General features: G+C 35.1%; 2 protein-coding genes across 18 annotated transcripts in view; one reads left to right on the top strand and one right to left on the bottom strand.

Annotated features, from left to right (window-relative positions):
- Positions 1 to 26,167, bottom strand: part of TUT4 (terminal uridylyl transferase 4) — a 134,720-nt gene that overhangs the window by 50,677 nt on the left and 57,876 nt on the right. For 16 of the 17 annotated variants that reach the window (XR_005370214.1, XR_005370213.1, XR_005370210.1 and 13 more), the window contains exons 9-14: positions 25,533 to 25,659; positions 15,774 to 15,893; positions 15,386 to 15,598; positions 10,036 to 10,210; positions 7,243 to 7,940; positions 5,284 to 5,434 (exon numbers count right to left, since the gene is read on the bottom strand). Coding sequence is in view for 11 of the 17 variants with exons in the window: in XM_038558007.1 (XP_038413935.1) it covers positions 5,284 to 5,434; positions 7,243 to 7,940; positions 10,036 to 10,210; positions 15,386 to 15,598; positions 15,774 to 15,893; positions 25,533 to 25,659 (1,484 nt within the window). In the remaining 6 variants the exon portion in view is untranslated. The remainder of the gene's footprint in view (positions 1 to 5,283; positions 5,435 to 7,242; positions 7,941 to 10,035; positions 10,211 to 15,385; positions 15,599 to 15,773; positions 15,894 to 25,532; positions 25,660 to 26,167) is intronic. The other variant, XM_038558012.1, reaches the window with a different exon arrangement.
- On the top strand, positions 13,006 to 14,095 carry LOC119877015 (guanine nucleotide-binding protein G(I)/G(S)/G(O) subunit gamma-10). Its single transcript, XM_038558026.1, has one exon. The coding sequence runs from the start codon at positions 13,048 to 13,050 to the stop codon at positions 13,252 to 13,254; it is 207 nt and encodes a 68-aa protein (XP_038413954.1). The 5' UTR covers positions 13,006 to 13,047; the 3' UTR covers positions 13,255 to 14,095.

Below are 26,167 nucleotides of genomic sequence, written 5' to 3'. Positions count from 1 at the left end.
AAATTCTTTAGTATTGTTTTCTTTAGATATTCTGCTCTTTCCCATATATATGATCGTTTTTCCCACCTGTAAGTCTATACTCAATATTGTTATGTGAGGCACTTGATCCATTCAAACCTAAGTTCCCTCAAATGCCTGGTCAAGATTCACAGGTTCCCTATAAGATGCTTCCAATCATAGCCTTCAATGCCTCCTGAATGAACTTCCTCAGTTCCCCAACCACTTGTCAGTTGATAGTAACCATTCAATATTCTAGCTATTTCATTTATATTCATATTATTTGCCCAAGTAAGACCACACAGTCTCAAGAATAGTCTTTTTTTTTCTATCTCCTCCTCCAGACTTATCTTCAAGAGTTAATGGGAACAAAGCAGTAATTTACTATAATGATTAAACTAATATTCAGCTTCTGAAAAACAAATGTAGCATCTGTGGTTGCAAGCTGAATATAGGCATATCTCATACTTCATTTTACTGCACTTCACTTTATTGTCCCAGATACTGTTTTTCACAAATTGAAATTTTGTGGCTGAGCAAGTCTATCAAGCCCCTTTTCTCCAACAGCATTTGCTCAACTTATGTCTGCGTCACATTCTGATAATTCTCATGATATTTCAAACTTTTTCATTATTATTATTGTACTTGTGATGATAATCTGTGATCAGTGACCTCTGATGTTACTACTATAATTATTTTGGGGTGTCACAAACTGTATCCAAATAAGACAATCAATAAATGTATGTGTTCTGAATGCTCCACTGACTGGCTATTCCCCCATTCTCTCCCCCTCTCCTCAGGCCTGTCTGTTCTCTGAGACACAATATTATTGAAATTAGGTCAATTAATAACCTTACAATGGTAAGGTTAACTGTTCAAGTGAAAAAAAAATCACATGTCTCTTCAGAACAAAATCTAGAAATGATGAAGCTTAGTGAGGAAGGCATGTCAAAAGTCAAGATATGCTGGAAGGTAGGCCTCTTGCACAAAAGAGCCAACTTGTGAAGGAAGGCAAAAGCAAAGCTCCTGAAGGAAATTAAAAGTGCTACCCCAGTGAATACACAAATGATAAGAAAGTGAAACAGCCTTATTGCTGATATGGAGAAAGTGTGAGTGGTCTAAACAGAACATCAAACCAGCCACAATACTCACAGCCTAATCCAGAGCAAAGCTCTAACTTTCTTCAATTATATGAAGGCTGAGAGAGATGAGGAAGCTGCAGAAGAAAAGTCTGAAGCTAGCAGAAGTGAGTTCATGAGGTTTAAGAAAATAAGCCATTTGCATAACATAAAAGTGCAAGGTGAGGCAACAAGTGACCCAATAGATCTAGTTGACATAATTAAAGAAGGTGGTCACACTAAACAACAGATTTCCAACACAGACAAAAGGATAATAGGACCTTCATAGCTAGACAGGAAAAGTCAATGCCTGCCTTCAGAGCTTCAAAGGACAAGCTGACTCTCTTGTTAGGGGCTAATGTAAATGGAATCTTTAAGATGAAACCAATGCTCATTTACCAATCAGAATATCCAAGAACCTTTAGGAATTATACTTAATCTAATATTTTTATAAATGAACAAAGTCTGGATGACAGCACAACTGTTTTAACATGGTTTACTGAATATTTTAAGCCCACTGCTGAGACCTACCACAGAAAAAAGATTCAACATTACTGTTCATTGATGTTGCACCTGAGCCCCAAGAGCTCTGAAGGAGATCTTAAGATTAATGTTGCTTTCATGCCTACTAACCCAACATCCATTTATTCCACAGCCCATGGATCAAGGAGTCATTTCAACTTTCATGTCTTATTTAAGAAATCCATTTTGTAAGGTTATAGCTGCCTCATCAATCTGTGCAAAGTAAACCAAAAATCTCTTGGAAAAGGAGTCACCATTCTAGATGCCATTGAAATCATCTGTGTTTCATGGGAAAAGTCAAAATAGCAACATAAACAGGAGGAGTTTGGGAGAAGTTGATTCCAATCCTCATGGATAACTCTGAGTGGTTCAAGACTTCTGTGGAGGAAGTAACTGCAGATGTGAGGCAGAGAACAAAAGAATTAGAGAATAGGAAATGGAGACTGAATATGTAACTGGATTGCTGCAATCTCAGGATAGAACTTGAACAGATGAGGAGCGGCTTCTAACAAATGGGCAAAGAAAGTAGTTTCTTGAGACAGATTACTCCTGAAGGTGCTGTGAAGACTGTTGAAATGACAACAGAGGATTAAGAATATTACATACTTAGTTGATAAAGTTGATAAACACAGTTGATAATTGAGTCCAATTTTGAAAGAAGTTCTACTGTGGATAAAATACCTATCTAACAGTATCACATGCTACAGAGAAATCATTCATGACAGAAAGAGTCAATCACTGTGGCAAACTTCACTGTTATTTTATTTTAAGAAATTGCCACAGCCACCCAGATCAGTCAGCAGCCATCAATACTGAGGCAAGACCCTCCATAAGCAAAAACATTACAATTCACTAAAAGCACAGATGATGGTTCATGTATTTTAGCAAGAAGGTATTTTTTAATTAAGATACACATTGTTTTTTCTTTAGGCATAAAGCCACCGCACACTTAAAAGATGACAGTATAGAGTAAAATATAACTTTTTTTTTTGTAAAATATAACTTTCATATGCACTGAGAAAGAAAAAATTTCACTTGACTCACTTTATTGCAATACTCACTTCATTGTGGTGGTCTAGAACCTAACCCACAGTATCTCTGAAGTATACTGTAGCTGAATTACAGGTGATTTTTAAATTATTATTATTAAAATGGTGAGGGGTGCCTGGGTAGCTCAGCTGGTTAAACCTGGGGTCCTGGGATTGAGCCTTACATTGGGGCTCCTTGCTCAACAGCAGCCTGCTTTTCCCTCTCCCTCTGTCCCTCCTCTACTTGTGCGTGCGCGCTCTCTCTCTCTCAAATAAATAAAATCTAAAAAAAAAAAAAAAAAAACTGGTGAAACTATTCTGTAGGATACTATAATGGTAATACATGACACAATGCCCTTGTCAAAATTCACAGAACTTTGCACTACAAAGAGTAAACTTTGCAATATGCAAATTAAAAAAATCATCTAGGAGATTGGAGAACCTTAGGGTGGAATGCAGGCTCCAACAAAATAATCTATATGTGTAAGACAACTTCACTCAAGGTAGGGAGGGAAAGGGGACTAACCTAAGTAACTCTGAAAATGAGTGGAGTTTCTAAGACTAAGTGCAAAAGGAAATTACACGAGTACTGTACTCTGATAAAGTGATTTCCCATAGGGGTATTAGATAACAATTCTGATAATGTTATACATGTGTACTTAAATGGAACAATTAAGTAAATGGGTAGCAGATGATGGAAGCCAGGTTTCCCACTGTTAGGAGCAGGTAATTTACAGATAAGCAGAAAGAAGAATCTTGAATGAGCCATATGGTAATGTATTCAAGTTGGAGTCATCAGTACAAAGTCATGTTTAACTTACAAGACGGTCACATATAGAAATTTTTACAGATATGAGCACGTACTAAATTAATATGTATATACATAATTTTTTCACTCAGAGAGGGCCTACAAGCAACAGTACCCAGTAATAGCAAGCACCTTAGGATCCAGATCTTAGTTTCTAATACCATTCTCCAATAAAAGGAACCAGGGCTCTTTAGAGAAATATCTAATTCTAGGACTGCAGTGAAAAATATACATGATGAGCCTGGAGCATCTTGAAGTGCCAGAAAGTAAGGAAGTACTAAAAAAAACAACCAAATTAACAAATAAAAAAAACCCACACACCAATAGGGGTATATTAAAGAGTCACAGGAACCAACTGAAAGAGTTCCCAATAGCCAAATCTGGAATAATTTGAGCAACAAATAGAGTAGTATTAGATCATAACCCAAACTATAAAATATCCATGAGTTTATATGGAGATATATAAATGAATGAATAAATAAAAACAAAATGTATTATATCTTAATAAAGCTGCAGGGAGAAAAATGTGCCACAATCCAGTTATTGAACTCCTAGGTATTACCCTAAAAGAAATTAAAGCATATATCCATACCCCGACCCACACATAGACATACAGAGCAGATTTGTAATAACCAAAATTTAGAAACAAGTCAACAGGTGAATGGTAAACAAACTGTGACACATCCACATTATGAAATACAACTCGGCAATAAAAATGAATGAAACAAAAAATAAATAAGAATGAAACATTTATACACATAAGAACAAGGATGAATCTCAAAATAATTATGCTAAATGAAAGCAGCCAGGATCACCTTAGAAAAAAAGGGTACATTCTATGTGATTCTATTTATATAGAACTCTAGAAAACGCAAACTACTTTATAGCAACTAAAAAAGCAGGTAAGTGGTTGCCTGGCAACAAGTTAGGAAAGGGTAGTGGGGAGGTATTACGATGGGGAACTAAATATTATAATGTCAGAAATTTTACTTTATCTGGGACACAGCAAGTAATTAAAAAAAAAAAAAAGTTTGCTGAGTGGTTTATCCCAGATACCCATAAATGTTTGTTGAATAAAGGTATGTAAGGGTCTTCCCAAAATATAATTATTATCTTTCTTATACCCTACCAAATCCAAGGCAATTCTTCTCCCAAAGATATTATACAACCTATACTTTTGTGCATAGTCTCCTAGAACTTAAAAAGCAGTTCAAGGTCCATCTCAAATGCTTAATTATTAATTCCAATTCCTATGATCCACACTAATTAATTAATTGTATTTGCACTGCATTTTGTTTACTACTACTACAGCATGTAATACATCCTTCCAATTACTGCAATTTTCATACGTGTCATATATTTGTCTAGAGCAGAACTGTGCAAAAGTATTGCAATGATGGAAATGTTCTTATCTGGAGTGTCTAATTCAGCAGCCACTAGCCACCTGTAACTATTCAGTACTTGAGATACGGCTAGTAAAATTGAGGAACTTAGTTTTAAATTTTATTTTAATTAAATGTAAATACTGGCTACCATATTAGCACAGATCCAGAGACTAAGCTCTTTAAAAGCAACACATAACATGGACTCTGTATTCCCCCTGCCATTTACCACAGTGATACGCATTTAGTAGGCATTTAGTGAATATCTCTTGTTGGGTCTCTGTACTACTGGAAAAAACAAAACAAAACAAAACAAAAAAAACAAAAACCTTTACCAAAACAAAATGTAAACAAGCTGTTTTTTTAAATAAATATTCAAAATCTAGGAAAGAATCTACTCATGATAGCTCTAGTAATAAAAGACTTACCAAAACATCTTTTACATACTAAATCAAGTATTTCCCGAAATCGATTGGTCATTGGTGGTAGAGGTTTTAGATCAATTTTCCTGAAATCCTCTGGACAATCATTTTTTGAATGGCCATCTTTTTTGCAGATGCTGCATACTATCGTTGGTGGCTATACAAAGGTAAAAAAATAGTCTAATAATCTAATAAACTACTGAGGGACTTCATCATCACTTAGCAGGTCCAAAAAGACTCTTTTACATAACTCAATTCTGATAACCTGTGCTTCCAGGAGATTTAAAAAAAAATAAAAAGAGTATTAATAAAATGCAGTGTTAAATGTAAAAACCATATTTTAAGACAATCACTTTAACTCTTCTTCCCCACTAAAATGATATCAAGATCAGATTTACCCAAAGATGTAAGATACAGGAAATACCAGAAGATGCAATAGGTATGGATTAATGCAAAAGTTTCAATCAGCCCCGAAGATAAAAAACGCACGTTAATTTAATCTACTGAGATCTTTAACAAAATAGAATATAAAGAAATCTCAAGTGGCACCTTTCAATTCACTCCAAACATTTTCTATCTTCATAGTCCACCAATTATAAAACCTTGTTTGGCTAGTTGGTTCAATTTATTACATTAGCATGGTACTCAAGAAACCAAACTGTAGGGCTGAACTCTAAAAGTAACTCCGTTTCATAGAAGGAATAATAATTCTTATGCAACAGCCACAAAAGTTTACCTAGCCATGAACTCTGATGCAAATTATATACAGAAACCTCTACTTGTGGGAATGCTGTGCTATAAGCTAATTAACAGTACCGTAGGAATTTTTATTCACTTTTCAAAACTTTTTTTAAATGACATGTTTATCAGAAAACTCTAGAAAAATGTTATAAATAACTGGAAAAAAATTTTAATTGGAAAAAGAGCTATCTTAAGCTTCCAGGGAGAAAAATTTTATAATTTTTCTTTTTTTTAGTTTTTCTTTATAGAATAAAAAATGTACACTGTAGTTATGTATTTAAGAGGCTTTTCTAAAACCCTGTCATTTAATTCATCCTTTCAACACTATGTCCTAAACACTGCAACCTGAAAAAAAAAAAAGTGATATATCCTTTAAAGAATAAACACAGTAATTACGTTAAAATTTTTAAAGCTTATCAACTAATTATTGATAAAACAATAAAACTGGATAACTTTCTAGGTTTTTCTAAAAAAAATATTCTACTTGGTTTACATATAATCTATATAATCTTTTTCTCATCTTGGGTGCTGATATTTCAAATATGTACACTGCATTTGAAGCATATGAATAGGCTAAAACTTTCTTTTATTAACAAAGTGGTTACAGTTTATTTTCTGTTCCTAGGGTATCCTATCTTGATAATTTATGAAGTTAAAGTTCAGACTAGTAGAAAAGTTAAGACTCCATTAATTTATAAAGGATGTGCCAATATCCAAAGAAAAGCTCAATGGCAGACAGAGATCTGGATTCTTCCTATTTTTGGTTCCTGTTCTTACTTTCTGCTCGACTATCTTTATTAAATTTGTATTTACCCACCCCATGTCAAAACAAAACTTTAAAATAGAATGCTATCAGAATTTACAAACCTTGTATTCTTTTTTGTGGAAGAAAAAATAAACATATATGTAAAAAAATAAAATTTAAAATATTTGCTGCCTTTGGCAAACTCATTTGCATATATCTGATGAATCCTTTTATATAAGAAAGTGAAACAAACCAACTAGTAAGAGTGCCTGAAATCTTCTGAGGTTTTATACACATTCTTTAAGACAACTATAGGAATAAATGTAAAAGGAAAAAGTGAAAATATACACCAAAATATCATTCCAAAATATAATAGTCTACCATCATAGAAGGAAGCTATTTTTACATTTCTGAATCTAAAAATTATAGTCATACAAAACCCACAAAATCTTACAGATTGTTTACAATCTGTATCCTACCTTGCCAGAGGTTAAAATAAACTTATCAAACACATAATATAATTCCTGGGTGGGGTGGTTATCATCATCATCAAGGTCAGAAGCATCTTCTGTAGCTTTGCAGTTGCAAGAGGTAGCAGATGTGTCAGTGCTCACAATCTGATGTGAACTTTCTGTTTCTGTATTTGACCTGCAGTCTGTACCAGCAGATTCACTTGGGTCAGGGGATTTATAATCAATGCAATTACACTGGCTGAGTTCCTTTTTTAAACAAGTTTCTGAAGGTGCTAAATCATCTTGTTTCCTAATTGATTTTGGCTCTAATTCACTGCCTTTACTGGTAGAAAGACAGGAAGACTCCCGTCCAAGTTCAGCCAAAGCTAGTTCATTTACCAACAAACTGTCATCTTCAGTAATACATCTCTGTGATGTACATTCCATTTCATCATATTTATCAGGCTGACCTCTTCCTGTATTTATTTTTTCTGTGCTTTCTCCAAGTAGAATGCAACAATTGGATGCCATATTGTCAGACTTCACTGATTTCTTATTGCTTATTTTCCCCTTCTCTTTTTTCATGGAATCCACAGATTTATTTCCACCCTTCCTCTGAGGACAGGCAAAATACCGATAAGCTGCTCTGAATCTCTCCACAACATATTCATAAACAAGCTGGCTGTTTAAACTCCGTGCAACATTCCTCTTGACTGAAAATGGATCTAGTAAAAAAGGAAATGGTAAGTTGCTAAGTATCTACTAACAAACTACAATTCCAAGCTTATCCAAACAGATTTGAACTGCTATACTGTCAACAAAGTACATTTACCCAAAGCTTTCCTAAATGGAAGTTCCTACAAACTGAGTAAGAGAAATATAATAGGAATATCTTTTCCTTTGTTTCTGTCATAAAACAAAAATGTTAAGGGGCAAAGAGAAGAAAAAATAATAAGGGTAATTAATGAGATGCTAGTCAAGAACATCCAACTCAGTAATTACAAAATTTCAATGATAAAATTGGTAGAAAAGGCATACCATTATGCCTACCTATTCTGTCATTAGATAAAATTTTTCAAACCTCTAGGACCCATTAATAATTTTCATCTCTTAAAAGAATAATTTTCATCTCGTCATAATATTCTTCAGCTACAAACTCTTTGCAATTTAAACAAATAAAATATAACCTATAACTCTCAAAAGCATCAAGTTAAAAACTATGATTTTAACATTTAACTTCAATGAGGTCAGAAAATTAAACAGCAAAAGAAATAAAAAAGTAGAAAGAAAGAGATCTAAGTAAAAATTAAACCAAAATTTAAATTTTGATCCAGTCTAAAATGGGTATGCTGAAAAGGCTTATATCAACTACATCTTTATTATTAAGAAAATATAAAAGACCTCAAAAATGCTTATGAGTTTTTGGATTTTAAAAGCCTTAAATACAAGTAAGTCCTAGGAAGAATGAACAAATGGATGACATCCAAAAGACATTTTCTTCACTACTGAAGATCACTAAGTAAAAGGATTAATAGGCAGGCTTCAGATTGTTAACGTTTGGGCATCTGTTACTTTTTGCTGTTATCTAAGTCCACAGGCTGCTCTCTAAACCCAAAAGCTTTTCCTCCCCTTCTAGAAGAAGAAAAAGAAAAAAAAAAAAAAAAAAGACAAATTATGATAGCTGCAACTCATTTATCTACTATATGTAAGTGTACAAGATATAAGTACATGTTTGAGTGGGTCTAGAGAAGGCCAACAGAGGACAAGGAACAGAATAATGTATAGTCTAAACAGACTTAAAATGATGGACAAAAATTCAATTCACAATCAATAAAAAGTGAGTGAAATGCTGCATGATTTAAATTTTCTCAAAACCAACCTATTAATTTGCATCTCTAAAGATCTTAATATTCTTGGGATTTGATGTGCAACTTTTGTCAACATCAATTTTTTTTCTTTTTTTCTTCAATCTTTTTTGAGCTTAGCCACATTTAATAACTGAGGTATTTTTTTAAATGTTTTTGAAGTATAGCCGACATACAATGTTACATTAGTTTCAGGTGTACAACATAGTGATTAGACTCTATAGTTATGCTATGCTCACAAGTGTAGCCACCATCTGTCACTATACAAACACTATTACAACACCACTGATTATATTCTCTATATACACCTCCGTGACTTACACATTCCTAGAGATGAGGTACTTTAGAAGACAACAGAAAACCTGTATTTTAAAATTATATATTAACATAATTTTATGACAGAAACTTATAGGAATACTCTAAGAAGTATTTCACTCACTTTTTATAGATTGTGAATTGAATTTTTGTCCATCATTTTAAGTCTGTTTAGACTATACATTATTCTGTTCCTTGTCCTCTGTTGGCCTTCTCTAGACCCACAGATAAACTCAAACATGTACTTATATCTTGTACACTTACATATAGTAGATAAATGAGCTCTAAAGCCTTCAGCTATCATAATTTGTCTTTTTGTTTCTTCTTCTAAAAGGGGAGTTATACAAACTCTTCTATTTTCCTATATTTTTGAAAATCTTCAGAATTAAAAATTAAAATAAAGGCATGTAATATGCTAACAACTCTAAGCAATATATTTATAGATTAGGAACCTTAAAATAAGTATTAATCCTATAAAATTAACATGGACTTGATAAAGAATTTACCTGACACGTATAATGACAACCTAGTGGCAAATACAATTCTACAAAGCCAAGGTATATAATTTTTAACACTACAGTAGAAACAAATGATGAAGTGGCACACAAAAACATTCTCCAAATGAAATACATCATCTCACCTTCAATAGCTATTCGTCTTTTAGGCCAGTTTTTGTTTTCTCTTGTTAAAATATCTTGTATCCGTACACATATGACATATTCTTCCAAAGCAAAATCCAATGTATAAAATTTTAGCAGCTCTAACCATAACTGTCCCAGGGATACCTGATTTGGTGTTCCCAATGTTAAAGGAGACTGGAAAAGAAAAAATACTTTTCATTTAAGCTTCACAAAACTACAGAATCACTGAATTTTCAGTTTAAAAAGACCTTAGAGGTTACCTTTACAAAAACTAAGGTATAAAGAAGTAACTTGCCAAAAAGCAGCTTGTGGCACAGCTGGGAACAGAATTCTACTTTACTGACTCCTAGAATTTTATGTTCTTCCCACTAAACCAGTGATTCTCAAACGTGGCTGCACATCAGATAACACTGGGAGCTTTAAAGTACACTAATACCTGAGCTCTGTACCATTCCCCTTCCATGCCCTTCCCAAGATTCTGGTTTAACTGACCTGGGCTATGGACTAGGCAAAGGGATTTTTGAAGCCCCTTAAGTGATTTGCATGTACAGCCAAGGTTGCACACCACTGCATAACAATTACTACAGCTCCTTATTGCAGTAATTGCTTTAAAAAGCGAAATAATGCCCTGGGCATTCAAAAGCTAATTCCTTCATTCAGCAAACATTTATTTAGAACCTACTATGTCTCTAGCACTATGCTGAGGATATAAAAAAAATGAGAGCCCACATTTAAACAAAATGGTCAACTATGCATCATTTATTCTTTTAAGTGTTGCACATACAGTAACTATTTAATTCTAACAACTCTATGAAGTAGATACTACTTCAGGGCAAAAGATCTGACTCAGGACCACCTGGCTACGGAATTTATGTTGCTAATCACTATATCTACCATACTACCACTCAAATAACGTAAGTTCCTACTTCATAGAGTATTAGGAAAGGAAGAGACAATTTGACAATTAAACACTATGTGTTAAATGGGCCTCTAAATCAGGGAGTTTTTACAAAACAGGTAATGCTGAATTCTAAAGAAATTACCTAAAAACTGGCTAAAAGTGACCGCTAAGGAGCAAAAAGACATGAAACAATCACTTACTCAATTCTACAACTATTAATTGAGTGCCTACTATGTGCCAGGCACTCGGATATAATCATGAAAAAAAAAAAAAAAAAAAACCCAAGATCCTTGCCTTAGTGGATCTTACTTTCTAGGGAAGAAAAGTAACAAAAGCAAGTAAATTACATAACAAGTTAGAAAAAGCAAAGTGGTGTGGAAATAAAAAGTTGAGTAGGTTTAGTAAAAAGGGGACAAGAGTATGAGAGTAGGACATGGTTTCAGTGTTAAATAGCACAGTCAGAATAGTTCTTGTGAAAAAGATATGATTTGAAGAAGAGGAATAGGGAACAGATGAGCACATTGTAGAGGAGTTTGACTAGCTTTAAAAAGAAAACCACGAAAGCTAGTGTGGTAGAGAAAGGGAAAGAAGAGAAGAAAAAAGAGCTACTCAGTAAGAAATCCTCAGCTTTTATTCTAAATTAAATAAGAAGCAACTGAAGTGTTTTGAGTGTGGAGAAGAGGAGGAACGTGATATGACTTAAGTTTTCAAAGAACCATTCTGGCTGCTGTGCTGAGAACAGACTGTAAGTTGACCCTTAAACAACATGGAGGTCAAAATCTACATATAACTTTTGACTCCCTCAAAACGTAACCACTAATAGCATGCTGTTGACCAAAAGGCTTACTGATAACATAAATAGCCAATTAACACATATTTTATATGTTATATTTATTATATACTATATTCTCACAATAAAGCTAGAGAAAAGAAAATATTAAGAAAATTATAAGGAAGAGAAAAATACATTTACAGTACTATACTATATTGAAAAAAAATCCACATAAGTGGGCCTGCACAGTTCAAATCCATGTATTTCGAGGGTCAACTGTGTAGGAACAATGGTAGACAGAGGAAACTCATTATGAAGCTATGGTAGCAATCCATGTCAAACATGATGGTGGCTAGGACTAGCATATTAACAATGGAGGCAGTGAGAAGTGTTCAAATTTTAAATATACTTTGAAATAAAAATGACAGGATTTCCTGACAGACATGATATAAGGTATAAAAGAGAAAAGTAAAGGATGATTCCAAGGCTTCTAACTGAGCAAACGAAAGGATGAAATGCCATCAAATTAGAAGTGAACGCTATTATGTGGAGCAAGAGGAAGACCAGGAGTATTAGGCATGTTAAGTTAAAGACATCTATTAGACATCTAAGCAGAGACATTAAATAGATAGTTGGAGATACAACTAGAGAATTCTAAGTTTTAGGCATGTTAAGTTAAAGACATCTATTAGACATCTAAGCAGAGACATTAAATAGATAGTTGGAGATACAACTAGAGAATTCAAGAGTGTGGTTTGGTTGAAGATTTAAATTTGGGAGTATCATACAAATGGTATGCAAAACCCATGCAACTGAGTAAGATCACCAAGGGAGTGTAGATACAGAAGAAAGGGGAGGGGATCAAGGACTGAGCCCTGGAGCATGCCAACATTAAGAGACCAAAGAGAGAAGGAGAAACCAATCAGCATAGGAGACTGAGAAGAAATGATCAGCCATGGTATGCTATATTCAAAGTCAAGAAATTTTTCAGAGAAGAAAATAATCAACTGGCAAAGATTGCTAATATGTCAAAAATATAAAAATTGAGAAGTGACAACTGGATTTAACAATGTGGGGCAGCCCTGGTGGCTCAGCGGTTTAGCGTCGCCTTCAGTCCAGGGCCTGATCCTAGAGACCCGGGATCGAGTCCCACATCGGGTTCCCTGCATGGAGCCTGCTCCTCCCTCTGCCTGTGTCTCTGCCTCTCTCTCTCATGAATAAATAAAATCTTTTTTTAAAAAAAGTGGAAGATGACAATATAAGTTTTGGTAGGTTGATGAGGGTCAAAGCCTGAGTTTGGACGTCGCTCCGCCGCCCTCGGAGCCCTGCGCCGCCGCCATGTCTTCCGGCGCCAGCGTGAACGCCCTGCAGCGCCTGGTGGAGCAGCTCAAGCTGGAGGCCGGCGTGGAGAGGATCAAGGTCTCGCAGGCAGCTGCAGAGCTTCAACAGTACTGCATGCAGAATGCCTGCAAGGATGCCCTGCTGGTAGGTGTTCCAGCTGGAAGCAACCCCTTCCGGGAGCCCAGATCCTGTGCTTTATTCTAAAGGCGGTAAGGAAGGAGCTCACTGAGGAATGCTTTCAGGCGCAAAGTGATGAATAACTAACTGCCTCCAAGTCTCAAGAAAACACTTTTCTCCAGCCAAACAACTTTTACATATTTCAGACCTTTCCTTACCTATTTCAGATCCTTCAGATCCTTTTCTTTCCCAGAATTTCAGCCAAAATTCTATAGAAATTGGTGAGTTTCTACTCAGATAAGGAAACGGAGTGAGGGGAAGACTTTAGATAATAATGGCCAGACTTTTGGTAAAATGCTTTTATATTTAAGACAAAAATGTTACCACCAAATACACCTCTTTCATAAGTGAATTACTGGTGTTTCTATACCTGGAATATTATGTTTGTTTTATTTACTGGATGTTTACATTTTGGGAAGGCAAACATTTTTGTTTGTTAAAAAATTATTTGTAATTTGTTGTTCCTAAGATTTTTATACCATAACAAAACTTGTTCTTTTCTCATGAATTTGCAGTTTCTAAATAAGACAAGCAAGTATAAAACTGGGGGAGAACAGACTTTATTAATTAAATTATGTCTTGATTTTTCTAAACGAGAGGACTATTTGTAACACTAAATATGGGAGCTATTTCTTAACAAACTTGTTTGGAAAGATTCATGTTATGTTGTGTATTAGATTGCTCCATCTTGTGTATGAAGCAGATTTGGTCTTTGTCTTAAGTTCCTCTACTTTATAGTTGTGGATGTACTTTGTTAAAAAAAACCAACAACACACACACAGAAACCTACATTTCATGTCTTTAAAAAATGTTTAAATGTTATCTTCGGAACATTGCAAATGATTAAAAACAAAATAATGTGAAAATACTACGGCCTAACTGAATTCTTAATGTCACAAGTATTTTACTTTGGTAATGTGCCTTTGATTTAATTTGGGATACTTTTAAAAGGATACTTTATTTGTGTTTGTAATAATCTTGGATGAGCTTGGAAATAAAATTTCTGCTTGATTCATCAAAAAAAAAAAAAAAAAAAAAAAAAAAAAAAAGCCTGAGTTTGATTACAATGAGTTAAGAGGAAACAAATTGGAAATAATGAATATGTACAATTCTTATGAATATGAATATGTACAATTCTTTCAAGAAGTTTCACTGCAAAAAGGTGCAAAGGAATAGCTAGCTGGGAAGGGAGATGATGTTCCTATTTTTTATTTAAACTGGGAGAGATAAAAGCATTTTTGATTTAATAAAGAATGAAAAATTGCTAATTTAGAGCAAAGAGAACTGCTAGAGCAGTGTTCTAGAATAAACAAGGGATAGAATTAAAATTGGAAAAATTATTAAAAAAACAAAAGCAAACAAAAAGATGGACAAATGGAGAAAATTAGATAGCAACTTGGGAAGTTCCTTTATGAAAGCACGTATCAAGGTAGACTATGTGAGTGCAGACAGTAGCAGGTGGTGGTGGGAATGTGTAGAAGTTCTTTTTGGATTTCTTCACAGTTGTCTTACCAAAGTAATAAGCAAAATTACTATCTATTGGTCGTTGAGAGTAGAAAGAAGTCTAGAAAAGTGGGAGAATTGTATATTCAGGCAACTACATATAATTCAATATAGCTAGAGCAATCATTTCAGTAATGCTTTCATTTCTGTAATATGTCTATTTCAGAAGACTACATTCTTCTAGAGGACACAATCCATGGATATTTATCTTTGGTCCCCTGGCCCTCAAGATATGTCTGGCACATAGCAGGTCCTTAATAAATGAATGTTGAATGATTAAATAAGCAAGCCACCCCCTAAAGGAGGAAAGGGCCTTTATTTTTCCACCAATCTGGCAACACAATTCCCATATGCTAAAGTTTCGATCACAACCCAACTCCTGAAGGAAATTTTCCTTGTCTAAATGAAAAAGAAGTAAAGAATTACCATGACATGAATAAAGCAAAACACATCTTCCAAAATGAGGTATAAATTCATTAAGTAATCTCAGTACTGAAAAACTAAACCAGATCAACCCCTCACTTTTACAGATGAGGAAAATGAGGCCAAGAGGCTTATGCAAAGTCAGTCAATCTACTAGTAAAGAGCTTCAATCGAAGGCATCACAAATTCTACAGAAAGAAAAGCCAAAAACAAAAACAAAAAAAAAGCTTACTTTGCCATGTTTTTCCTTCATGGCATTACTTTGGTTGTCTGTTTCTGTCTTCTTGGTATCATCTTTTGGTTGGTCTGCCTTAGCTTTGTTTTCCTCAGCAATTGAGTTTTTCTCAGTTGCACTACTTGAATTATATTCCCACTTCACAAACTTCTCTTCTACTATGCCCTTCAGCTGAAAGTCATCCATTCTTTTTGGGTCAAAGCCTTCAATCTACATAAAAAGGCATTCCAAATTGGTAGTGGAAAAATTATTAAAAAAACAAAAACAAACAAAAAGATGGACAAACAAACAAACCAGAATTCTAGCTTAAAACGTTTGAACAAAGCACTTTGTAAGAACGAACTACATATATACATGCACATACATATCACAAATTCATGCTTACCCAACTTCCAAGTAAGCAAGGAAGAAGAGGAGGTTTTCTTTGTTGTAGAAAAAACAACACCATTAAAGCAAAACAGTAAGAAGGGATTCCACCATCAGTTTGGGAGTCAATATAGCATAACTGCAAAACAAAGGGGGAAAAAGTACTGCCATTAGCTTTAATCTTCTTTGTTCCCCTCATAATATAAGTAGCTGTTTTTGTCCTATTGTAATCATGCAAAACGTTTAAGTAACAAAAATTATAAGGAATGACCTGAAACCTCACCACTCTGAAATAACTATTAACACAGTGATGACAATCTTCCCATTCATTTCTTTATTGCATATAAAGTCACATATGTATTTTAAATGGAATATCAAACTTAGTGCTTTTTACTTTTATGGTGTACACGTTGTTAAAAGATTTTATCTTCTACTTCTGACTCAGTGTTAATGATCATCTATATACTCTTTCATGCCTTTTTCTATAATAACCATATACAAATGTATTCCTATATATTTTTATTTTCTCTATAAATGCAGAAAAGATTTCCTTATGTCATTCTTTTCCAAAATCATATTATAGACATCTCTCTGCATATTATTCTTCTCCTTAACAATGCACCAACAAAGTTCCTCTAAGTCAATTACTACAGATCTAACACATTCTTTTATCTATTTATATATTTTCCCCCCAACACATCTTTTAAATGCTTAAATTATAGTCTATGATCTGGATGGCTACTCAACAAGTCTCCCCACCCAGAGCATTCACATTTTATCCCAAATTTTTGCCACTTTAAGCAATGCTGTTTTATCTTTATTACTGGTGATTATTTATATGAGCTATATTTCCAAGAATATGCTTGATGGATTTCAAAAATGTGTGATAGAGGGATGCCTGGGTGACATAGTCGAAGTTTCTGTCCCTTGGTTTCAGTTCAGGTCATGGTCTCAGGGTCATGGAATCAAGCCCCATGTTGGCATCCATGCTTAGCGCAGAGCCTATTTGGGTTTCTCTCTCCCTCTCCCCCTGCCTCTCCCTACCCTTGCACATACTCGTACTCTCACTAATAAATAAATAAATCTTTAAAAATAAGTAAAAATGTGTGATATATCTAGTATCTAATATTAGATATAATATCTAATATCTAAAAAATGTGATATGTCTAATAAGTAAAAATGTGTAATATATCTAATATCTAATTGTTTGCCAAAATCACGAAAAAATTCTTCTTTTACACTAGTAGCATGAATGTACACACTTTCCAAAGTATTACCACTTAAAAAAAATGGGATGTATGAAATATAATTATCTAATAATTACTTCAATTTGCATTTCTTCAATAAGAGATTATACAATTTTCATGTTTACTAACCATTTAGATTTCCTTTTTTCTGAACTGCCTATTGAATTATTTGCCAATTTTTTCTACTTGCATATCAATTTACATTACAGTTAATAACCTTTTAAATCTGATATATGCACTTGAACAATGTTACTTTTCCCAATCTATATTTATTTTGACATTCTTTAAAGAACCTTTTATCATACAAAATGTATTAATGTGTGTGTGTGTATATATATATTTAAATATGCTTATGCTATATAGCTTCTAGGTTTCCTAACATGGTAAAAAGGTTTCTCCAAACCATAAGTTATATACACATCCTCTAAAATTTTCTTCTAAAATTTTGATTTTTCATTTAAGTAGAATTTATTTTGCATTTAAGTGTCCTAAGGATCCAACATTATTTTCTTCAAGAAATATACCGTTGTTCACTGAACTCTACCTCTGAAACTAATAATATACTATATGTTAACTAATTTAATTTAAATAAAACAATTATATTTTTAAAAAAATATACAGCTGTGACAGCACCATTTTAAATAAACCATTGTTTTACCACTGAAATGAAATCTTTTATTTTTCATACATTACAATTTCTGGGCCTTTTGTTCTATTCCACAGATCTATTTGTCTATTCCTATGCCAATGACATATGCTTGACTCAAGCAATTTTATAGTAGTAAATTCAGTCTCCTTCACTAGTGTTCTCTTTCTGAATTCTTTTGACTATTCTCAAATATTCATCCACAGTAATTTCAAGATTATTCCATCAAATTTTTTTAAACTCTTGGTAATTCTAATTGAGATTACTGTACACTTGAAAATTAAATTAGGATGATTTAACATTTTAGGGGTAGCATCTCCCTATCTAAGAACACTGTAACTTTGCATTTTCTAAAAGTTTTGGAGTTCTCATCAATTACTTCCACTAAACTCTCATAACAAGGGACCTCTGGGTGGCTCAGTGGTTGAGCATTTGCCTTTGGCCCAGCGTGTGATACCAGGTCCTGGGATCGAGTCCCACATCGGGCTCCCTGAATGAAGCTGGTTTCTCCTTCTGCCTGTGTCTCTGCGCCTTTCTCTCTGTTTCTCTCATTAATAAATAAATAAAATCTTAAAAAAAAACAAAACTGGGATCCCTGGATGGCTCAGCGGTTTGGCGCCTGCCTTTGGCCCAGGGAGTGATCCTGGAGTCCCGGGATCGAGTCCCGTGTCAGGCTTCCGGCATGGAGCCCTGCTTCTCCCTCTGCCTGTGTCTCTGCCTCTCTATGTCTATCATGAATGAATAAATAAAATAAATCTTAAAAAAAAAAAAAAAACTGCTTTCTCACCACAATTAAAATCCAAATTCCTTACCACAGAAACATTCTCTCTCTCACTTCATTCCAGGCACTCCTGCCTTCCTTTCTTTTCCTCACAAGCTCTCTTGTACCTTAGGAGAACTGTACTAGGTATTTGTTGGATACTATTCTCTTAGTCTTTCAAATGGCTGGTTACTGCTAGTCTGAGTTTAAATATCACTTCCTCGGGATCCCTGGGTGGCGCAGCGGTTTAGCGCCTGCCTGCCTTTGGCCCAGGGCGCGATCCTGGAGACCTGGGATCGAATCCCACATCGGGGTCCCGGTGCATGGAGCCTGCTTCTCCCTCTGCCTGTGTCTCTGCCTCTCTCTCTCTCTCTCTGTGACTATCATAAATAAATTTTAAAAAATTTAAAAAAATATATATCACTTCCTCAAAGAGATCTTCCCTAACCATCTGGTATAATGTCACTCTCTTATCACATCATCTCATTTTTATACCACTAAAATCTATCAGATATTATACTACTTATATTTTGTTTATTGGCTGATTCTTCCACAAACATGTAAGCTTCATGAGAGCAGGACTCTATATATCTTGTTAGATATTTCAAGCACTTAGAACAGTATCTGGCACAAGGAAGCATTTAACAAATGTTTGCTGAATAAATGAATTTGTTCAGATTTCGTTTTTAAACCATTCAATAATGTAATTTTCTTCTTGTACCTTTTTTTTTTTAATATTTATTTATTCATTCAGAGAGGGCGAGAGAGGCAGAGACACAGGCAGAGGGAGAAGCAGGCTCCATGCAGAAAGCCCGACATGGGACTCAATTCCAGGTCTCCAGGATCACACCCCGGGCCGCAGGCGGCGCTAAACCGCTGCGCCACCTGGGCTGCCCTTCTTGTATCTTTTTAATTAAATTTATTTATTTTATAATTTGTGGTACTATCACTTAGTATTTTTCGATTTTCACTCTACCAGGTTATTTTTATGACAGAGAAAACCTACTAAAACCTATGTTTATATTGTAATTAGTCATCTTATAAATTATTTTATTTTTTTTTACAAATTCTTTTATTATTCCCAATAGTTTTTACTATAGTTTTATAGGTACAATTATACCACTAATAAAATGCTACTGTTTTTCCAATATTTACATGGTTTCATTTCATTTTCTTATCGCATTTTTTAAATCTCCCAAAACAAGGTACAACATTACTGGTGAACGTCTCTGTAACATTCTTAATTCTAACACATATAGCTTGAGTCATTCACCATTTAAAATGATGTTTTTGTTATTTTTTTAGTAAATGGTCTTTTTTTACATTTGTTTTTATTTCAGTTCAATTTGCCAACATATAACACCCAGTGCTCATCCCGTCAAGTGCCCACCACCTCAGTGCCCATCACCCAGTTACCCCATCCTTCTACCCACCTCCCCTTCCACAACCTTGTTTGTTTCCCAGAGTTAGGAGTCTCTCATGGTTTGTTTTCTTCTTTAATTTTTCCCATTCACTTGCCCCCCTTCCCTTATAATCCTTTTAACTATTTCTTACATTACACGTATGAGTGAAACCATATGATGATTGTCCTTCGATTGACTTACTTCACTCAGCATAATACCCTCCAGGTCCATCCACGTTGAAGCAAATTGTGAGTATTTGTCGTTTCTAATGGCTGAGTAATATTCCCCTGTATATATAGACCACATCTTCTTTATCCATTCGTCTGTCAAGAGTTATCGTGGCTCCTTCCACAGTTTGGCTATTGTGACATTGCTGCTATGAACATTGGGGTGCAGGTGTCCTGCCATTTCACTGCATCTGTATTTTTGGGGTAAATCCCCAGCAGTGCAATTGCTGGGTCATAGGGCATTTCTATTTTTAACTCTTTGAGGAACCTCCACACAGTTTTCCAGAGTGGCTGCACCAGTTCACATTCTCACCAACAGTGCAAGAGGGTTTCCCTTTCTCTACATCCACTCCAACATTTGTTGTTTCCTGTCTCATTAATTTTCACCATTCTCAATGGTGGAACGTGGTATCTCATTGTGGTTTTTTTTTTTTTAAAGATTTATTTATTTATGATAGACACAGAGAGAGAGAGAGAGAGAGAGAGAAAGGGAGAGGGAGAGAGAGAGGCAGAGACACAGGCAGAGGGAGAAGCAGGCTCCATGCCGGGAGCCCGATGTGGGACTGGATCCTGGGACTCCAGGATCGTGCCCTGGGCCAAAGGCAGGCGCCAAACCGCTGAGCCACCCAGGGATCCCCTCTCATTGTGGTTTTGAACTGTATTTCCCTAATGGCAAGTGATGCGGAGCATTTTCTCATGTGCTTGTTGGCCATGTCTATGTCTTCTTTGCTGAAATTTCTGTTCATGTTTTCTGCCCATTTCATAATTGGATTTTTTGTTTTGTGGGTGTTGAATTTGATAAGTTCTTTATGGATCTTGGATACTAGCCTTTTATCTGATATGTCATTTGCCAATATCTTCTCCCATTCTGTAGGTTGTCTTTTAGTTTTCTTCACTGCTTCATTTGCTGTACAGAAGCTTTTTATCTTAAGTCTCAATAGTTCATTTTTGGTTTTGTCTCCCTTGCCTACATAAATGTATTTTGCAAGAAGCTGCTGTGGCCTAGTTCAAAAAGGGTGTTGCCTGTGTTCTCCTCTAGGATTTTGATGGATTCCTGCTAAATGATCATTCAACCATTTTGAGTGTATCCTTGTGTCTGGTGTAAGAGAATGATCCAGTTTCATTCTTCTGCATGTGGCTGCCCAATTTTCCCAACACGATTTATTGAAGAGACTATCCTTTTTCCAGGGGATAGTCTTTCCTGCTTTGTTGATTAATTGACCATAGAGTTGAGGGCCCATTTCTGGGTTCTCTATTCTGTTCCATCGATCTCTACATCCGTTTTTGTGCCAGTACCACACTGACTTGATGATCAAGATTTCAAGCTTTGTAATACAGCTTGAAATCCAGCATTGTGATGCCCCTTGGGCATGGGTTTTCTTTTTCTGATAGTCAGAGAGAGAGAGAGAGAGAGAGGCAGAGACACAGGCAGAGGGAGAAGCAGGCTCCATGCACCGGTAGCCCGACGTGGGATTCGATCCCGGGTCTCCAGGATCGCGCCCTGGGCCAAAGGCAGGCGCCAAACCGCTCTGCCACCCAGGGATCCCCAGATTTTCTTTTTCAAAATTCCTCTGGCTATTTGGAGTCTTTGCTGACTCCATACAAATCTTAAGATTATTTGTTCCAACTCTCTGAAGAAAGTCCATGGTATTTTGATAGGGATTGCATTGAACGTGTACATTGCCCTGGGTAGCATAGACATTTTCACAATGATCCATTAGCATGGAATGTTTTTCCATCTCATTACATCTTCAATTTCTTTCAGAAGTGTTCTGTAGTTTTTAGGGTATAGATCCTTTACCTCCTTGATCAGGTTTATTTCTAGGTATCTTATGCTTTTGGGTGCAATTGCAAATGGGATTGATTCCTTCATTTCTCCTTCTTCAGTCTCATTGTCAGGGTACAGAAATGCCACTGATTTCTGTGCATTGATTTTGTGTCCTGCCACATTGCTGAATTGCTCTATGAATTCTAGCAATCTTGGGGTGGAGTCTTTTGGGTTTTCTATGTACAGTATGTCATCTGCAAAGAGGGAGAGTCTGATTTTTTCTTTGTCCATTTGAATGACTTTTATTTCTTTCTGTTATCTGATTGTTGAGGCTAGGCTAGTACTATGTTGAATAGCAGTGGTGAGAGTGGACATCCCTGTCATGGTCCTAATCTTAGGAGAAATGCTCTCAGTGTCTCCCCATTGAGAATGATTTTGCGGGCAGCCCCGGTAGCGCAGCGGTTTAGCGCCGCCTGCAGCCCAGGGCGTGATCCTGGAGACCTGGGATCGAGTCCCACGTCAGGCTCTCTGCATGGAGCCTGCTTCTCCCTCTGCCTGTGTCTCTGCCTCTCTCTCTCTCTCTGCATCTCTATGAATAAATAAATAAAAAATCTTAAAAAAAAAAAAAAAGAGAATGATTTTGCTGTGAGCTTTTCATAGATGGCTTTTGAGATGCTGAGGAATGTTCCCTCTATCCCTGAACTCTGAAGAGTTTTGATCAGGAATGGATGCTGTATTTTGTCAAATGCTTTCTCTGCATTTGAGAGGATAATATTTTTTTTTCTCTTATTGATATGTTATACCACATTGACTGTTTTAGTGTTGAACCAGCCTTGCATCCCAGGGATAAATCCCACTTGGTCATGGTGAATAATCCTCTTAATGTACTGTTGGGTCCTATTGGCTAGTATCTTAGTGAGAATTTTTTCCATGTTCATTATGGGTATTGGTCTATAATTCTCCTGTTTGGTGGGGTCTTTGTCTGGTTTTGGTAGTAAATAGTCTTCATCATTAATTTTGTTTACTAGTTTACTTAAGAGCTTAGTTTTTATGAAGAACTTGCCTTTTCAGCATCTATGTTTTTTCTACTTCAAATTGTTAATATAATAAATTATGTTAACAGACTTCCTGATATCAAACCATTCTTATACTCCTGAAATAAATCCTGCATAGTCATGGCATATAACCTTTTAATACACTATATATTCTACTTATTTATATTTCATTTAGACTTTTGCATCTATAAGACTAGTCTATACTTAGATATTTTTTAATTTTTGTTTTTATTTTATTTAGACAATAAAGATAATTATCACTGAAGTTTAATGGCTTGGTAAATTTAAGAATATAGGGCTTCTGGTTGGCTCAGTCAAAACAACATGTGACTCTTATCTTGGGGTCCTGAGTTCAAGCCCCACATTGGGCATAGAATTTACTTGAAAAAAAAAAAAAAAAAAAAACAATTAAAAATGAGAGGATAAAAAACACTTATAAAAAGAGCTTTAGTTATTCCACTAAAATAAATTCCCATTTATCCAGAGTACTAGGACAGGAAATGTGCTACCTAATGACTAAGTCAAGTTAATTAGAAACTTTTTTGTAACTGTTAAGAAACTGTTTATGTATGCTGTTAACACTACTGGAATCTCACAGAGGAGTAACATTCTGGCAGTTCGAGACAGTTCTTTTTTTTTTTTTTTTTTTTTTTTTAATTTTTTATTTATTTATGATAGTCACAGAGAGAGAGAGAGAGAGAGAGAGAGAGAGAGAGAGGGGCAGAGACACAGGCAGAGGGAGAAGCAGGCTCCATGCACCGGGAGCCCGACGTGGGATTCAATCCCGGGTCTCCAGGATCGCGCCCTGGGCCAAAGGCAGGCGCCAAACCGCTGCGCCACCCAGGGATCCCGAGATAGTTCTTAAAACACAGGGATCTCATTGCCAAGTTGTGGAAACAACCTGAATGTCTATCAACAGATAGAGATAAAAGTCGGTATACACATACAGTGGAATTTTATTCAGCCTTAAAAAAGAGAATTCTCCCATTTGCAATAACATGGATGGACCAAGAGGACATTTTGCTAAGTGAAAGAAAACAGACACAGTAAGACAAATGCTAATAATCTCTCTTATATGTAGAATCTAAAATAGTCCAACTCATAGGAGCAGAGGTTAGAATGGTAACCAGAGGAGAGGGAAATGGGAGAGATTTTGGTCAAGGGATACAAAATTTCAGTGATATAAAATGAGTAAGGTCTGGTGATCTAATGTACAGCATGATGACTATAGGTAACACTACTATACTATATACCTAAAATTTACTAGGAAGATATATCCCAAGAGTTCTCACCACACACACAATAAAGGTAACCATCTGAGGTAACAGGTTGGTAATCACTTCACAATTAATACATATATTAAAATATCAACTTGTGCAAGTTATATTTATACATACAATAAAAAATGAAAATAAAAAAGCTCAGGGAACCTTTTTCCCCTTGCAGATGTTTTTTTTTTTTTTTTATTACCTGTCAGTTGGTCCTCAGAATGTTTTTAATTGGAGTATAATTGAAACACACTATTATATTAGTTTCAGGTATACAACGTAAGTGATTCAACAATTCTGTATGTCATGCTATGCTCACAACCACAAGTATACCTACCATCTGTTATCACCAATAGTATTATATTACCATTGACTATATTCCGTATACTTGATTATAAGGGACTGATAAGGCTAAAGAGTTTCAAGAGGCTTTCCTAAAAAAACTATTTCCTATTACTGGAATGCTAAAAATACAGTACTTAAGAGAGAGGGCAACCAGAAAGTAGTCAACAATAATCTTATTACATCAGTTACAAGAATATATTCATACGCTAGAATTTTTTTAAGGCCTCAAATTGTGAAACCCCAACCTTAGGACTTCTGATCATTCCTTATTTTTCAAGCTGTTCCTTACCTTAACCAACAAAGTTGGGTCTGCCCCAACTCTGAGTTCAATCCTCTTATCAGAGTACAAACAAAAAATTCCAAAAAGAATTCTCGAGCATTTTTTGCTCTCATTTATTATTCCACCACTACCTCCTTAATATCCATCCTCTTTGTATCAGACTGAGAATTTGCTCATCCCTAGTATAACAAGTGATGAATACTATACTGTAAGAACATACACAGAAAAACTAAACCCTCTCTAGTCATTTGGACTAATAATGGTAATTACTTTACTCCTCCTCCTTACATTCATACCAAAAAAATAACTTCAAAAGGAACCACAGCCCTTAATAATTAATTCTAACTTAGGAAACAGATACGTGATTCCTAGCAGTTACCCAATCAGAAAGTGCTATAGGTTATCAATAATTTAGAGAAAAGAGAATAATGTTCTAAAACAGAAATGGGAAAAAAGATGCTCACAAAAAAACCTTGCAAACCTATGTATTAACTTGCATAACTATATTTTACAACTTTAATTTACATGAAGAGTGAAAACTTGAGCCACATTTACTATGTGTAAGACCATTTCTATACTACATAAAAGGAGAATAGTAAGTCAATTACTCTATGAAACTTCATTTTATTTTCACATCCATAATCAGAACCTGCCACATCACCTTCTGTCTGGCACAAATAGCTATTTTATCCCCAAATACTAACATTTACATACATGTCAGTGGGGGGAAAAGCCTGACTTACCTTAAAGACAAGTATTTTTTCCTCTGTTCCACTTACCTTAGCCCAGTAGCGAAAGGCTAACACCAAGGGAGTGAAGACGGGTTCCATCTTGCCAAGGGCAGCAAGTAAATCAGTAGTGAGGCATGCCATATCATTTCCAGCACTCACTCTACAGAGCAAACCACTGTGAATGGGAAAGAAAAATTTCACTGTGTTTATACCTTAAAAACCAGAATATACCAAATCTTATGGCTATCCTTTCTAAGTAACCATATTTTAATATCTAGGAATTCATAATAAAAATAAGAATTTTAATAAACTGAGAGCTAACTGAAAACTACAAATCATTTCATCACTAGAGTTCCATATAAAGATTTTTTAAATACTCACTTGTACTTCACAAATAAATTTCAACTTAATTTAGTATTTAAATTCATCAAAAATTACAAAAGTAGCATTATGAGTCACTGAAATTTGTTTTATATCAAAGACATTGATTTCATCAACATCAAGTGGTACAACATACCTTCCCAGTTCATTCTTTTTGCTTTGCACAGGATAGAAAGAAAAAATGAAATGAACTGACTAGTTATACTTCTTGACTCTAATTTTTTTCTATCCAAGCTTTCCTAATTTTATTGATACACTACTTTCAGATTAGAAAGAATGTACATATTAATCCACAGGTAATG

This window comes from Canis lupus, chromosome 15 (assembly GCF_011100685.1).
Source record: "Canis lupus familiaris isolate Mischka breed German Shepherd chromosome 15, alternate assembly UU_Cfam_GSD_1.0, whole genome shotgun sequence".
In the NCBI taxonomy this organism is placed as follows: Eukaryota; Metazoa; Chordata; class Mammalia; order Carnivora; family Canidae; genus Canis; species Canis lupus.
Note: the sequence above shows the minus strand (reverse complement) of the source record. Positions and strands in the feature narration are given on the sequence as shown.